A 17,440-nucleotide genomic window follows, 5' to 3' on the forward strand; every position below is an offset into this window, starting at 1 on the left:
GTACATGAAGCCGTAGCACTTGCCACCCACACACCTCATTTATTGCATGCCATTAATCTTAGCATAACATGCATGCGATCGATGGCTTGGGGAATGGAGGGGGGCCACGTAAAATTAGGAAGCCCCCTCACAACTTGCAGACTGTTCTTGTTGGCTTGCATGCATGTATGAATGAGATGATAAAGCATTAAGTATCATCTACTGTAGGTCGTAAAATATCATTTTATAAGTTCCTATGGTGGACCAGAGACGCGTGGGGTCATGATAAGAAAGAAAGAAGACATGGAGCAGCTAGGTAGTCATAAAGAATTTGGTCGCTCTATCTGGGCGCTTGCAGACAGCGTGTGTTTAATTTGTGGTTGCATGATTGTTCATGAATCATGAAGGAACGAGGACAGTTCATTTGTGTACATATCCTCCTGCCCTGCCCTTCTATCTCAATAGGACAACGAATAATGCAACTAGTTACATATATACATATAGCATGTGAGCACAATTAATAGCATTAAAATTTACTGCTTTCACTTGCCTCTCTGCAGAAACTTTTTATTAATTTTTTGGGTGTAAATTCGCTGCTGCAATTAATTAATTGGCTTCAAGAAAGAAAAACATGTGCACAGTTTTGGATGTTTGGGACAGATGGGTAAGAGTTGAGTTGAGGGTCTTTGTAGTGACTCCAACGCAGATCGAGACCATCTTGCAAATTCCAATGCACCAGTTCAGTAATTAATATATATGCCTTCATATATATATATATATATATATATATATATATATAAATTAATTGACCGTAAAAAAAAAAAAAAAAAAAAACCCACTTGGGTTCAGGAACACCACCAACCAACCCAAGTACGTAGCTGTTGCGGGTGGTGACTGGCATCTTTTAATTGCTGCAAGATATCTCAAAGTGGGGTGGGGGGGGTACCTCGAAAGCTGAAACCTTGCTACCTCTTTGAGTGACCTTTTTCTTTCTTTTCTTCTTTCTCTCAAATCTTTTACTTAATGTATGTATATATCTTTTCATATCCTCCTTGCTTTAGTTAATAAGACTAGTGGATTCTTTTCTTCGGAATCTGGATTGCTTCAGATCTTAAAATGGATCAACATATAGTTTACAGGGGAAAAAATAATTATAATTATACATGCAAATGCCACCCCATGTGAGCAAGCAGCAAGATTGAAGAGGGCATTATTCTATGAATGCGACCAAGACTTTGGATAAATGCTCGATGCTTTATTCTTAAATTCTCTAATCTACCTTAATTATCTGCTGTAACTTAATTTTGGTATGAAGAATCTCATACTGTAATTAATGCTGCACGATTCCAATGAACTAATCTAATGATTTTTTGTTTTAAAGCGAGAACATGGGGTTAATTTGGCATTTCTTTACTTTACTTTGATTAGATATCTGGTATATATATATATTGAAAAAAGAAGTTTGATGAATTTTTTTTTTTAACGTTAGTTACATTGTCATGCTTATATATCTAACTCCATCCATCATTTTTAGTGGTGGGGCTAGCTATCTTATCTTATCTTATCAGATGACGAGATTATTTGAATGAGATTTACTATATTTATAGGAGATGTACCCAATGAACGGCTAGATCCATGGTTCGTCTACTCCTCTGCAAGAGCCAAAAAGCCTCTGTATCTATGGCCTAGCTTGGAAGGGATTAAAGGGCAATTCCCCAATTTCCCTGGCGTATATATATACATACATATATAGGGCCGTAAAATCTGTAAGTTTAAACATAGGGTGGTGTTTAGCAATGGGCATAAAATCTTGATCAAATTTACTCACACCTAATACCCATGACTGATGAATATATAGAATATCGTTTTATCGAACCCGAATATTTGACTCTTCCAACCTTCTCATACGATGGGAGCCTTTATCATTGTGCCGGTGGGAATTGAATATGGACAGCTTCTTTGACGGTAACGAGGCTTCGTTGCTCCATAAACTAATAGTGCTCTAATCTTTAGAGAGTCAGCCACAAATTAATGTGATGGTGGAAGCTATTGTAGTCAGAACAGTGTTGTTGTTTCTCAAATACAAAGAAATATCAAATATCACTACGAAGCAAGCTAACTCGGGTTAATTATCTAATAATATCTCTAAACTAGCTTGGCATGCGGAGACAATGGCAGAAGATATTATATAGTTTGTCATGTTTTTAGAGAAACTAATCGTGTTGCCAATTGACTTAACCAATCAAAGTAAAATTATAAATTATAATTATACTTGAGATAAGAATTTTACGTTTCAATCTTCTATCGTTTTTTAAGCCTCCCTCCAACTCCAACCCTGACAAAAAGAAATTTGTAACTATAAAAAGTTAATTTATAAAATCTTTTTTTTTTTTTTTCCATCGAATATGTTTGGGATGGGGGCCAATATCCCACATCACAGTACAAGTAAACCTCACAGCCTTTCTTTGGAAGCAGTGGAAAAGTGGTGGTTTCCTTTTATAAAGGAAGTATTACTATTTACTATTATTATTATTATTTATTTTTCTCTTTATAACAATTACTATTTTGCTTCTGTTTAATTATTGTAGACACGAAGGTTGTGAGATTCTAGGAGGACAACTTTTGGTGGCACTGCCAACCAGTTTCATTCACTCCACTGGGTGGTGTGGAGCAGCTAGCTATCTACTAGGCAATAAAGAAGCAGACTCTGTGGCCTAAACAAGCAAGCCTGCCTTTCATGTGACGAGAAAAGAAACCTAAACCTAAGAAAAAGCTACTAAAAGGTTTAAAGTAGCTAGGACAAGTCAACTGATATATATATATATATATATATATATATCCATATCCATGTTCAAACACTTAACCTCTGCCAAACATGGACCCCACCATCCATAATTCCTTGATTCCCACCACCCCCCCCCACCACCACCACTCACAGCAATATATATCGCATTCGTGAGCTAGCTTTAATTTACTAGTCTCCAGTCCATCAAATGTTTGTTGAACAAAACAACAAGAGATCTAAAATGAAAAGAGGAAGCACCGAAGCATGCAATATATCCTCACAAAATCTCGTTATATATATATATATATATATATAGTTTTTTCATGCATGGACCACAATTGCGAGGGACAGGCAGATGAGGACGATGGCATGCCGAGCAGAAGAAAAGTGAGGTACGTGGGCATCTGATGCCATTAATTTGCCTTAAGTTTGCTCCTGCAAAGACAAAGTCATGAGTTGGAGAAAAAAGATGGATGACAAAGATAAAAGCAGCTTCTTACTCCTGCTACTACTACTACTAGTGCTCACCCATGTGAAGTTGGAAAGATATTAATAGGTAGCAGCTATATCAACGGATCCATGATGATGATGATGATGATGATGATGATGATGATGATGATGATGCATATATATATATATATCCACACCTTTTGATTTGATTGCCGAGTGGTACAAATTTAATTAATGTGGGAGTACTCTATAATAATGCAAAGAACAATTCAGAGTAGTACGTACGTATCATAATGTGCAACATATGGTTGCATCGTCATGTCACATGAAAACTATAGTGCCGAGAGGGTTGATGATAGCCATGCAGTAAGAGTATGCAAAGCAAACAGCACAAAGCAATAGAGAGACCACCAACATGTACATATATTAATATAATGTGCATAAATAATTAAAGCATAAAGGAAAGGAGGTATGATTCATTCCTCCATCTCGGCAACTAGCCACCTAATAGGGTGTAGATAAAATAAAAGTTATGCCGATTTGGTGGTCCCAAAACGAGATTGTGATATATGAGGCATGCCGGTGCCGGACTGGATACTGCACCAAGCAGTAGACAGCCTTTTGTCTTGTTGTTGAACTGGAGAGATGATAACTATTAAACTGACAGCTCTGGCGAATCCTTTTCTTTGCAATTATAGCTACTACCTTGAGTTGAGCTATGGGAAGTGTAAATGATAATTAACAATAATAATTATTTATATATATATAAAAAAAAAGAGATAAAAGGAGTCGTGAGTCCGTTCTCTTTTGTGACCAACCACTCAGTTAATTGTAAAAACTAAAAAAGCCAGTGGCGGTGGTGGTGGGTGGGGGTGGTAAAAAGCCTGCTTCTCTACCTTCCATTCAATTTCCTCCCAATCCTCTCTGCCACCAATTGACCAAATATCTCTTCACTTCGGCCTTCCGACAAATCCCAATTCAAAGATACGGTCACAAATGAACCTCCATCAGAAAAAAGAAAAGTACGCCATCAATTTTGGTGGCGGTGGGAATGGTCGGATCAATATTTTCCTTTCGGTTCAAATCTTGTTGAAATTTAACAGGAACACTATTTAATTATAAATTAAATTTCATAATAAAATTAAAATAACAATTGGTCGAACTCACGAGATTTTGGATGTACATAAATTTCCCCCTATTTATTATATATCACAATAATAATAAAGTATAATATCACAATGCGATGCGAATGCAAGATTGATTGAAACGGATAAGGGGCACACAATTTAAGAAAAAAAGATAAAACTGCAATGTTAACAGGTCAATATCCACGTCTTCCTACGAAACCATAACATTTAAATATTATTTAATAGCAACCTGCGCAACTCCTCAACCTTTCTGTTTAATTAAAGAGAAGAATAAGTACGCAACTCCACTTTCCGAGGGTTGAGATCGACCACTACTGCTCGATTGACATGAACCTTGCCAAAGAATCACGCCACTAGTAATTAACACATCAACAACTCCCCGACGCGAACACCCCAGAGATATGTTTTGGAAAAAAATAGCCGCCGAATAAAAATGTGAACCAAATTGAAGCGTAATAGACAAAGAAACAAGATAAGAATTAAACAACGTCTATATACATTAATCAAAGAACATGGAAACAAATCGTCGCGCCAAAAAAAAAAATGAAAAAAAAAAAGCCTATCCCTGTCCACAGGGAGTAGCATAGCAGCAACCCGTGAAAACAAACTACCATCCATGATCATCCATCAACACACGGCCCCCCCCCCCCCCCCCCACACAAAAAAAAAAAAAAACTTGCCCACAAATAGAGCAGCAATATGTGCCAAAACGAGAGCTAACACGTTACCGGCCATGTCACCGGTTGACCTCCCCGCCGCCCACCGGGAAAAACAGGCACCAAAAAATATTTCAAGCCATGAAGATCTGGAGGCAGGCGTTCTTCGTGGAACAGCAGACGGGACACGTGTCGACCTTGGATTCGCACTCCTTGCAGAGGCAGAGATGCCTGCAGGGGAGTAGCAGAACGGATACGTCCCTCTGGCGGCACACCTTACACGCCCTCCGGCTTCTCATTTCATCGTCCTCCTTGGATCCCAGTTCAAAGCAGCACGACTCGGCGTCGTCGGCGGCACCGGCATCGCTGTCGCCGAAACCCTCGGGGTGATTCGCGCGTGCGCCGGAGTCCGCGTTGTTCTGGAGGAGGAGCTGCTCGAGCGTGGCGCGGAGACTGGTGGCGATGGCCTCGTTGTTCTTGGCCACGTTGAACCAGATCTGATTCTCGGCGGTCATCTGCTTCACTTTCTCCTCCAGTTCAATATTTTTCCTCCTGGCGATCTCCAGCTCCGCCTCCTTCTCCCTCAATCTCTTCACCGTACCCTGCTCCACCGCTGTCAATAAAGCCTTGCAGTGCCGCTTCCTCGCCTCCTCCAGTCCCGATCGCAGCCGTTCGTTCTGTAATCAAGAGTCGAACAACATCATTGTTGAGAAGCCCGAATCTCAGGAGCAGGCAGGGAATAATATCGTATCGTTAGAATGTTGTAAGTACCTGGAGACGGACGAGTGCGTCGACCTCGAAGTTTTGATGGTAGAGATTGGAGAGGAGTCCCTGGGCGAGCGAGGAAGCGACAGGTGTCCTTCCACTGGTGGATGTACCGGCGGATGCAAGAAGCCTGCTCTGGTGGTTGCAGTTTTTGTAAGCGGCGGCATCCGCCGCCGTAGCGATCGGGATTTGGATCGGGAGAGGAGTCATGGTGCTTTGTTGCTCTCTAGCGCGCTTCCTGGAGCCAGAGGTGGCATTGCAGGTGAGCTCGCTCTGAGGATTGCTCAACGCCGTCGTCCCGCCGCCGTTGCCGTTGTCGTTGTTATTGACTGCAACGAGCAATCGAAACCGTTGATGAGCGAAACGGACGATGGCTAAGCAAGCAAGCAAGCAAACAAGCGATGATGACTAACCGAGATGGGCGTAGGCGTTGATGAAATTGCGATCTTGTAGCACCTGAATGTCTTCCATCACATTGTTCCGAGGAGCCCTGCCATTTTAGAAACGGCGAGAGATTTTATTAGATGTTAATTCTTTTCCTGGCATAAGGAGAAGAAAAAGGAAACATACGAGATCTCTTATTAGATATTATTACCTGGTGCGGTAGTCGGGGGAGAAGGCGTTGGCCGGATACTGGGCTTGCACGGCCATTGATTACTACTTATTACTTTGTTAGAGAGCGGGAAAGGGGGAGGGAGGAGGAGGAAGAAGAGATTGCGAAATAGCGTATGGTAGCGATGGGGTGGTTGTATTTATATAGAGAGGTGGACACGTACGCCAAGAGAGACCCTCTTATATATATATATATATATATATATATATATATATATAATAAATAAATAAAAAGGGAGTGGTGGGGTGCACTGCAAATGAAAACAAAATAGGTGACGAGGGAGGGAGGGAGGGAAGGAGGTTAGGAAAAGGAAGGGAACTTGGTTCCGCTAATTCATACTTATCCACCTTGGTCTTGGACTTGATTACTTAACAAAGAAATCTTGGCGGAGAAATAACCGACCCGTTTCGTATCTTCGCCTTGTTGCCGTTCATAGAGACTTTCCTTTGCGTTGGTACAAAGATTGGGATGGCGGGGCCGACCAGGATTAAGTAGGAAAGACTGGCTGGAAGCGATGGTATAGATGGGAGAGTCTAGAGATTTGCAACTGACCGTCAAACCAACAACAGCTCACCGCGCACCAATAATTGAAGGTTTGATAGGTTTCTTTGGTTGGTTTTTAAATATGCACACCACAATCTTTCTTAGAAATAAGATAGCAGCAGGGATGGAAAGTAAATAAAACCCCAATTCTCTTCCCATGGTTTTTGGTTGACAATATAATATCTCTATATTTGGGAAATTGGTCGATTGACTGACTGACTGATTGATTTAGAGAACCTAATTTTCGTGTATGTATTGTGGGTTGGACCACATCCGACGCATTGAATGCAACACGAATAACGTGATGAGAGTATAAATAAATTAAATAAATGGAGGAGGAGGAGGAAGGAGGTGAGGTGGTGGAGACGTAATTACACGCGACATACATGAATTAATTACAATATGCACTAAAATTCGTGGGTTGCGGTGGAGAAGGCGGGATTGAAGTGGTTGTTGTATTTGTGTGACCGGACGGCCCCGCCCCGCATTGGGAAACCCCAACCTAAACCCGCAAAGGTACAGGACTACAGGGGGGGCACAGTGCACAGGGCACAAGGCACAAGGAACAGGGCAGTCAGGCATACACCCCTTTCCTAGCCGTAGTGAGTTGGCACGGTCTTCTGGACCCCACTCCATTTTCCACAACGGTAGGTTCCTGGCCCCCGCCATAGACGACGTGGTAGAGGAAGAAGGCCAACCTTTGTTGGGTCCCATTGTATACTACCAAGCATCTCGGCAACTGTGACCACTAAGATCTCTTTTCTTTTTTCTCTCTCTCTCTCTCTCTCTCTCTAATTGTTCTTGTTATTTCATATAACACCATTTCATCTCGGAACCCATAAATTAAGTTAAAAGAGAGGGTGTTATATGTAAATACGGTTTATTTGTTTGTTTGTTTGTTGGAGAGCTTTAAACACATGAACGCTGGGGTGGGGGGGGGGGGGGGGGGGGGGGGGGGGGTGGGAGAAAGGGTGGGTTATAGGCCATAGAGGAGGGGCAGGTGTGGTGTCGGAACAATTACAGCCAACGGCTTCTGACGACAGTGTCCTCCTACCTCTACTGCCTTTCCTTTTTTTCTATTTTCCTACACTTGTACAAATTAATAAGTCTCTTCTTCACTTTTTCTCTCTAAATAATAAATAATTAAGTAGAATTATAAGTGGAGCCCATCCCCATCCCCATCCCCTTATTATGGTTGTGGTGGCTGCTTTTACGAATGTCCGTACCTCACACAACTGCTACTTTTATGAAAGGAACTCACAGGGAGAAGGGTACGTTCTACAGTCCTCACCTCTGCTATTACCTTTCCCTTCTTTTTATTTCCTTTATCTCTTATCTTTATATATAGATATATAAAATATTATTCCCTCCACTGCGTACTGCTCCCTCCGCTGCCGATGATGATGTACCATATTGGAGGAATAAAATAGTAATAGTTAGAGATAAATAAAAAAGATAAGGAAAGTGCAGTAGTACATATGGCAGACAAATAACTGAAGAGTAATAAGAAGGGTGATTGCGAACCAAATTAAAAGTAGCTTTTTGGAGAGTGCACCCGAAAACCCCCCTCATTAAGGCTTAAGCTACTACTGGTTGGCTGCGTTTGGGTCAAACGAGGAAAGCCACCACTAGCTAGTAGCTAGCTACTCGATTCTCCTATCTCCAACGTAACCCCCACCCTTATGCCTTTTACCCTTAGCCCTTAGCTCTTAGCCGTAGCATTCCTTTTCCTTATCTATTATATCTTCTCCCCTCCTTCACCCCCTACTTTCTTCCTTTACTCTTTTTTTTTTTTAAAAAAAAGAAAAGAAAAAAATTCTCTGCCGTATGCCCTGCCAAGTGGCAAGTGGCAAGTGGCAAGTGGCAAGTGGCAATGCCATTCCTTGTTCTCCTCCGGAAGTGCAAAGATTCTTGTAATCCCACTGCTAATCTGCATCATATCACACACTAGAGTCCGTCACAATGCTAATTAATTTAGAGCAAGCAAATGGTTTGGTACTATATATATAAAAATAAATAAATATATAGATATATAGTTAGATGATAACTTTTGGGATACCCTAATCTGATCACGTGTACTTGCATGTGTGGTGGTCACCAGAATTGGATTCCAAGTCCAATCTCCTCCCCTACTCTTCATAGATCTTATTCAGGGACTTTGAATTATTCTTTGCCAACTCAATGAGACTAACTAGCTAACTAGCTAGCTACTCCCCATCCATTTTGTACGTGCGTGTTGGGTGGCTAAAAACTTTCCATGTACCAAGCCAAGCCTTAATTTGCTTACACTCTATAATATACAATTAATATGCAAAGGCAACAAACTTAGGATGCTATATATATTATATATATATATATATATCTCTCTCTCTCCACTTGGCCTCATACGATGGGCTATAGTATATGTCACGTCTCCATTCAATTCCCACTTTTGGACTCTACTCTGTTTTGCATAATTAATTCATTCATTATTCTACGGTTTGGGTTCAGATCCTCATACGCTGGATGATAGAGAGTTGCCAGCGTCTGAATGGACCCAAAACGTTAGTCTAAGAAAGAACAAGAAGAAGAAGAAAAAAAACACACACACACACACACAATTTAAATTGGATTTTGACACCAAGGAACGGACCATGGAGTTGCAAGTTGGACTTTTTGGTATCCAATTTATGCCTTTTTTTTTTTTGTTAGGGTCCACCATATTAATTAATTAATTAACTAATTAATTCCATGGTCCAATTAATACTGCAGGCATCCATACCTTGCTTGGTTCGGATCAAGGTCATTTAGTAAACAGCTAGCATTGACCTACAAAATAGGCCAGGAGTAGATTGAGCAACTTTTTTCGCAGCCTTGGAGGTTGAAATTGTCTACCTTGCTTACTACATTATATTTGCGGTTATATAACAAAGCAAAGTTGTACCTAGAAGATTTATTTAATTATGTTATTACCAATTGTCACTTAAACATTTTATCCGGATCCAAATGGATATGCCTTTTTAAAACCATTAGTGGAGGTGATATCTCTCAATTTGTTGGAATAAGAATCTCATTGACCTCCAATTCCCCCTTTGATATTTTATTAATTAGCTAGCCTACCTTGAGAGTTATGCTGATTGATTATTTTTATGCTATAATTAACTTGAGTTCAACCATGATATTCTTAGAAAGGCCAGCCGGCAATGATCAAATTGTTCAACTCCAAGAGGCGTCAAAGGAAATCTTCTTCTTTGTCAAACTCATTATGTATGTATGGCTGGAAATGGTTAAAGATGCATTCCACTTAATCCCCCTTTTTTGAAAGTAATGGGCATCGTAACAATATATCATATGACCCACAACAAATAATATTTTTATACCAAGGAGAGGAGATAAGAGATGCTACTAGCTAGGAGGAGGTCATTAACGTTTGTGTCCCTCACGATTTCTTTTCAAAATATATAACCCCCAAAAGAGGAAAAAGGAAAGAAAAATGCTTGAATGTTCTCGTTCAAAATTGACACCCCTGGCCCTGAGAGATTTTTTTCTTCTTCTCTTTTCTTTTCTTTTGTCTATATTCCATTTGGAATTCTAAGGATGCTCTCTTGACTTCATTTCCTTACGGGGAGGATTCCATCATGCTCATGGGCCTTTGTGGTGGCCCACTATAACCTTCACCTTCTAATTAAATACATCTCTTTCTCTCCTGTCAAACTAAACTATAGTATAGTATAGATTTATCGTTGCCTTGATGGCTTCTAAATCTAAGTATAAAAATGGAGGATGATGCCTTGTCAACTACTATATACTGTAGCAAATTAATAATGGCGTGGTGAGTGCGTGGTACCCTAACCCCCCCCCTTCATGTGAAAGGTGTATGGAGAGAAGCGCGTCCAATTAATTAATACTTCGATTAGAACAAAGTTTTACCACGTACTATATATATATAAAATAAATTAAACGATATTTAATGGTAGAAAATCACGGTGCTCATTGCGAGGGATAAAGAATGCGTTAGAAAATCTTAATCTTATGGCATGTGATGGCATCGAACAAATCCAACAAAGTGGGGCCCCTGTGAACTGGTCGGTCCAATTTGGCTTCATATATTGCATTAATTGCTTCCATCCAATCCACTTCCCAAAAGTAAAACCTATTCTTTTATATATATATATATACATATCTCTCTTTTTATTGGTTTCGTGCCGTGTTTTGCTTGAAAGTTTTTAATCGAAGCAAATGAATTTGTTTAAAAAATATTGTGGTTGTGCTTAATTGCCTCTTTACTGTCTTCCACCCAAAATTAATTTCTATTAATATTATTAGCCCCTTTCACGTAAGTTTTTGTTGCATCCAACTCTTTTGTTTTTGGAATTAGTTTCGTATCCCTCTCGTCCTCCAATTTGTGACACAAGTAGCCTGCCTGGTCCACCATATATAATATTATTCATTCATTTCTCTATATCTATATTAGTTTGTAGATACATAGTTAAAGATAAATTAATTATAGCCTAAGCTAGTTGTGTGCACGATTCCAGAGTGAGTCTGCCTGTGCAACGCCATAATTTCACATGGTGTAGGCAAGTGGGAAGATGAGTTATATTAATTACATGTTAATTGTGAAAGGTATAATTAATAATTAATTAGCAGCCACGTCTGTATATATATCTGCTCACGCTATTCGTTTGGGTAATTTGACTAGCAAGATAATTTATATAGTTCATTCTCAGATCGATGGTTTAATTTTGGATTAAGTTAACCACTCAACCTAAAGTTTTTAATTTCTGTCACATTTGTCCGACAAGTAGCGACGCTGAAGTTTATTCTTGATGGGCTAGCTCTAATTAGGCAAGTGTCATTAATTAATTTACAGATAGAGAAAAGATATCAAAAGTATCTCGATTTGAAAGGTTGGTCACCTGATAGCTGCATATAAATATATAAATATATATATATATATATATATAATGCGTAAGCTTGATTAATTAGTGCTCTAAAATAATACCCATCAAAGGTATGACTCTTGGTGAAAGGATAGAATATATAATCCCATTTTAAGGAAAGTATTACCTTTATATTCTATGGATTGGATGTTAATATCAGATAATACAACATATTATTTAGGTGGCCACCCAACCATGACTATAATATAAAACCCATGCTCATATATTATTGTTAACTTGAGTATATATATATATAAAAGGTCAAGTGCAAGTATAATGCGAGTCAAAGCCAGGCATTGTATTATAATAAATTCGATCACAACCACGTCTTACCAAAGATACAATGGATAGATCCCAAGGTGGGACCTAGCATGCATGTTCATAAATATATATATATTGTGTAATGGTTTGATTGGATCCTCTTAAAATATATATATATATATATATATATATATGAGCTAATTAAGATGTCCTTTTATTCTGGTTCTCTCTTTCAGTAAACTTTGGAAAGAAGATATCCAAGAAAGAAAGTTATTATTATTATTATTCATCGAAAAGCAAAGGCAGTAGTAGTAGTATATATATGTATACCAGGCTGATCTCTTGCTTTCAAATCACCGTCACTGTCACTATCACTACCCGGCCATCATTCTCTACCATCACCATCATCACTATCACTCTGCCTTGTAAACTCCCAACTCCCATTCTTAATTGATCTGGGCCCACCAAAAAGGCCCATCGTTGTCTCCATCGATCACAGAATTAAAGATGCCCAACGTTCATAAGGTAGCAGTGATGGTGGTGGTGGTGGTGGTGGTGGTGGTGGTGGGAAGAAATAGACAATGACAGAGCTAAGCAACGACTGATGGAGAGAGAGAGAGAGATGAAAGATAAGAATTAGATTCTGATGTAACAGGAGTCAGGAGGAGGAGGACAAAATTAAAGAGAGAGAGAGAGAGAGAGAGAGAAAGGTTTGGGAGAGAAAAGAGAGTTTGAATCTTATACAGACGTTGGTTGTTGGTTGGCCCAGAAATATAAACAAGGGACCCATGATCACTGAAGACAGTGACGTAGAGAGAAAGAGATTAGATATCAGAGATATAGTACAAAACTCCACAGGTACCGACATCGTTACGGATGCTAGCTGATGATGTGGTAGGAGTAGGAGTAGGAGTAGGACCCCACCATCTCCACCAATATGGTAACCACACAAGTCTATTTAATAAACCACCAACATTTTTTGCCAATATATATATATATATATATATATATATATATTACTATTCATGTGTTACCTAATTCTTTAATTCTCCAAGTAAAAGTAAAAGTCGGTACGCAGAGAAAATATCATTCATTAAAGGTTGAAGGTTGGATGAAGGTTGGAGTTACAATCAAATCCTGGCGGTGTTGGAGGTGCAATGTTTATATCAATATGTCCATTGGATTTAATTTGGAATCGATGGACCCCTCGATCCTCATGCAATGGGTGTGATTGAGAGTTTATTTAGTTGGCTATCTTTTTGGAACTTTACAAGGGAGAGAAAGATTACATTTTATGAAGGAAATAAAACATAGTTGGATTTGCTTAAGAGCCTTACTAACAACTACAATTATAATATGCGTACAATTAACTAATGATGAAACAAGAAAATATAGCCGAATGAACGATTCAACGTGATAAGGATAGGCTCATGATATGATATGGTTGAAGTTGGAACCGTTGAAATCAATCATTAATTTGAATTATAATTAATTAGTTTCTCAATTAATTAGCAAGTCAGCATTACATACATGTGCAACTAATTCTATTGCTTATGAGACTGTAAATTGCTTGCATTGTCAACTTCTCCAATGTTTAAATTGCCTTTTCTTTCTTTCTTTCTTACAAAAATAAAGAATGGTCAACCGTCAAATGCTATACCGTCTCATATATCCTACCAATCTACGTGAAAGATGCCTTCAACAACAACAACAACAACAACAACAACAACAAAGTTTTAATAATAAAAGTAATAATAATGATCAAATCAAGCAATCAAGAGGAATTAGATGACCCACTTTACATATATATATATATATGTGTACTACTTCCCACCATGTCAAAGTTGCAAGATCTTTTTTCTTGGGCAAGGATGAGGTTGATTCGAAGCAACTTCATTTTGGTGTACCCATAAATTACTTTTGTGAGTTAATAAGTTTCTTAGATGAAAAGTTATGATGGATGATCCACCAACATTATAGCTTATTATTAATGATCCGATAGGCAAAAGTCCTACATGACATAAAATGCAGACGCTTCCTCCGTCCCCAAAATTGACACCATATATATATATATATATATATATATATATATCAACTAATAGTTAGTTGTGTTTGAAGATGTTAGAGGCCAGTAGATTGTTGTCTCTTTTGGTTTGTCCTCAATGGAAAGCAAGCCATGCATGCATCTACTTAATTAATTAAGTAATTAATATTCCCATTCAGATCTCCTGGCATGTTTTTAATTAGTGTAAGCCATGATCAATTATTGTCCACATCGACATCGATGTGGTGATCGATAAGATTAGATTAGTCCTCACTTTTGTCGCGATTATAATTTGATCAACCTACCTCCCACTTCTGCAAACGTGGTCCAAAAACAACAACATGCGTATGAACATGGTGGTTGTCCGTCCAACACTTAAAAATAATAATAATTAACAATGCATGGGTGGAATGGAGCTAAGGCAGATATATATATATATATTTGATCCATGCCCCATGAATTTACTAATGAAGTTTAATTAGTGAACTAATGAATCATGTCATTTAATACATGTCTTAATTAAAAACCTCACTTGCTATTAATAAAAATCATCATAAGTCTAAAACAGCGTGCAGAATGCGAAAGATAACGACGACTTTGGAAGTAGAGAGGGGTGTAGTTTTCATTCACACGCTGTTGTTGCCACTTTGACATGGAATCTTACATACTCTCCAATCTCTATATATATATTCATATAATCCAATCTTCGTGTTTGTTGTTTTGTTTTCTCAGTCAATTAAGATCACAAAGGAAAGTCAGCAACGTGGCAACGCGGAGATACTTATACTCGATCTATATATATATATACTTTTTTAACAATATGATAATGGAGTTTGAAAAGAGATCCATGAGATGAGCATGAAGCATGCAGGCTTATCATGCTCTACTAATGAAACAAAATACGTACATTTAGCTACCTTATTATGTATTAAATTATTAAGGCCCAATACCGGCCCAGGAGAACATGAAATTGAATTGCAATCAAAGTAACTTCTTCAGAAATTACTTTCCAAGCAATCTTAAAGATGATACTTCTTGGATAACAAGGAGGATTCGTGCAGAGAGTGGGGAGGGTAGAGAAATATATATACATATATATTTGGGAAGAGAAATGTCGAACAGTGCTGTATTTGTTTCTAGATCAATAAAATTACACCACTTGTATGTGGAATAGAGTTTAACACCATTACTCTTGAAACTCTTTTACCCAGGTTTACGAAATTCTAGAGTTTCATTCTAGTTCTGTAGTAATTGAACTCAACAAGAAGACATAAGAAATGGGCCACATTTTACTACCATTGAGCCCATTAACTCTCTTATGTGCCAGAAGGTCTCACAGCCCATTAATAATGTTATCCATTCTCAAAAGCAATCTAGAGTGTTCTTTTTTTCCTTATCTTCTTTTAATCTTTCCTAAACAAACAAATGATTCTATACTTACCTCTAATTTCTCTAATTAATTCATCCTTTGGCTGAAATTTTATGATATTCTATAAAATTATTCGGAAGTATCAGCCTCAACTCTCAACAGTTCAAAGGTAAACTAATCCTTTTATTTTCTTCTTTATTATTTTACGTGGTTCATAAATCAAAAATAAAATTTTCTAGTTAATTTTGTGGAATCACTAGCATTAATGGTCTATGATATATATATATCCGAGAAGAGGTTAATTAGTGACATGCACATGTAACAAATATATAGTTTGGCCTCACATATTATATTTGATTAAACTGCCACTGCGTGCAGTCAACTTAGCATATCGGTGAAGTAATAATTAAGTCGTTATCCAAATACAAACTACAAGATACTAAAAGCAGGCAGAGAGTGAGTTAATAAGATAAAAAAGATTAATTTCACACATCTCTATCCTTAGTACACTCCGCAGGCATAGAAGGGTATCTGGACCTATCACTGCAGTAGTTGTAAATGGTATACTTCTGCCGGACCCAACTCAAGCTCCTGTATTGCAGCCCATCCAAGTCCTGGAACACCTTCTGGTCCCACCACTTCATCCCCTGGGTTGCACAAATCTTGGCCGACGACGACGACGACGACTCGCAGCCGTCGATGTGGAAGCCGCGATACGACGCCACGAATGGTGACTTGGCCCAGTCCGTCTTCTCGACCCCACCCCTCGTGGCCCAATCGTCTGCGTTCCAGAGGCTCGAATATATCTTCATGGGCTGCTCGAATGGAAATTTTACACCCACGTCCTTGCTATTCTTGAATACCCTAATAGGTACCTCATCTACAAAGAAACTGTTCCAACTGCAATGTCATTTTGTTGTATGAGATTTAAAATATATATATAAAGTAGTTACTTACACAATCTGGTACGTGTTCCATAGAACAGAGTAGGAATGGTAGTCTTTGGTTGGATCGAACCATAGATATATCCTCTGTTCTCTATTACCCTCTCCACCGGTGAACACATTGGTCTGCACTATGTATGGTTGGCCCGTCCTGTTGCCCAAGAACTCGAAGTCTATCTCGTCATGCTCTGAGTTTTGAGACGAGAGCTGAATCGCATCATTCAAACAAACCATCATAAGAATCGACATTAGTCGTTTATAGCTAGGGATCGAAGGAATTTACTATGAAGCGAACTCACGTAGAATGCCGTCACGGTTCCAGCAGAATCACCTGGGACTAGTTTTAGTTGCATACTGAAGTGGCCAAAGAGATAAGAACCCCTGGACTGAAACCCAGTTCCTAAAAGTAGCACCACCAAAAACAAGTTATATATATATATGCAGCAAACTAAATGTTAGATTATTCAGGAATAAGTAGTTACCTGTGTAGTTGTCCAAGTAGAGTTGGACTTCAGTGCCGCCGTTGATGTACTTGATGTGATCAGCAGCCCAAGTAGGAACGTAGTTGTTCTGGAAGGGCACATCTATGGGCTTTCTTGGTGGTGCAGCCATGGTGGTCTCAGAGACCAAACCAAGGAAGCAGAGGCATATAAGAGTAGTCAAACCTCCAGCCATTAATTTCTCTGAAAGGAAAGATGGATGGATGGATGGACGGACAATGACCAAGCTAGTGTTGTTGTGGAGGAACAGAGATTGCAACAGGGATCTTTTATAGACAAGAGAAACTTAATTAATTAATTAACTGATCTCTTACGCAAACGGTACGTTAATAGTTTACAACTCTGTTATCTCCCAAATTAGTGCAATGAATCACTGACGTATACACTCTGAGATTGAGGGGCAACATTTATTGGTATGTGGTCACAGTCAAGACCACATGACTTTACCGAAGAAAAAGACT

The 17,440-nt window shown here is 38.8% G+C and overlaps 2 protein-coding genes across 2 annotated transcripts; both read right to left on the bottom strand.

Moving 5' to 3' along the window:
- Positions 1 to 5,006: 5,006 nt before the first annotated feature.
- On the bottom strand, positions 5,007 to 6,538 carry LOC140758546 (probable BOI-related E3 ubiquitin-protein ligase 2). The gene is made up of 4 exons (XM_073094760.1): positions 6,379 to 6,538; positions 6,197 to 6,273; positions 5,790 to 6,112; positions 5,007 to 5,695 (listed from the first exon to the last, which is right to left on the bottom strand). Exons 1-4 carry the CDS (start codon positions 6,432 to 6,434, stop codon positions 5,153 to 5,155), a joined length of 999 nt encoding a protein of 332 aa, XP_072950861.1. The 5' UTR covers positions 6,435 to 6,538; the 3' UTR covers positions 5,007 to 5,152.
- A 9,313-nt stretch (positions 6,539 to 15,851) lies between these two features.
- LOC140758113 (xyloglucan endotransglucosylase protein 34-like) lies at positions 15,852 to 17,238 on the bottom strand. Its single transcript, XM_073094148.1, has 4 exons — positions 16,962 to 17,238; positions 16,779 to 16,879; positions 16,493 to 16,686; positions 15,852 to 16,426 (listed from the first exon to the last, which is right to left on the bottom strand). Exons 1-4 carry the CDS (start codon positions 17,152 to 17,154, stop codon positions 16,021 to 16,023), a joined length of 894 nt encoding a protein of 297 aa, XP_072950249.1. The 5' UTR covers positions 17,155 to 17,238; the 3' UTR covers positions 15,852 to 16,020.
- Positions 17,239 to 17,440: the final 202 nt, after the last annotated feature.

The sequence above is a fragment of the Typha angustifolia genome, chromosome 3 (assembly GCF_048772165.1).
Source record: "Typha angustifolia cultivar Huaian chromosome 3, ASM4877216v1, whole genome shotgun sequence".
NCBI lineage: Eukaryota > Viridiplantae > Streptophyta > Magnoliopsida > Poales > Typhaceae > Typha > Typha angustifolia.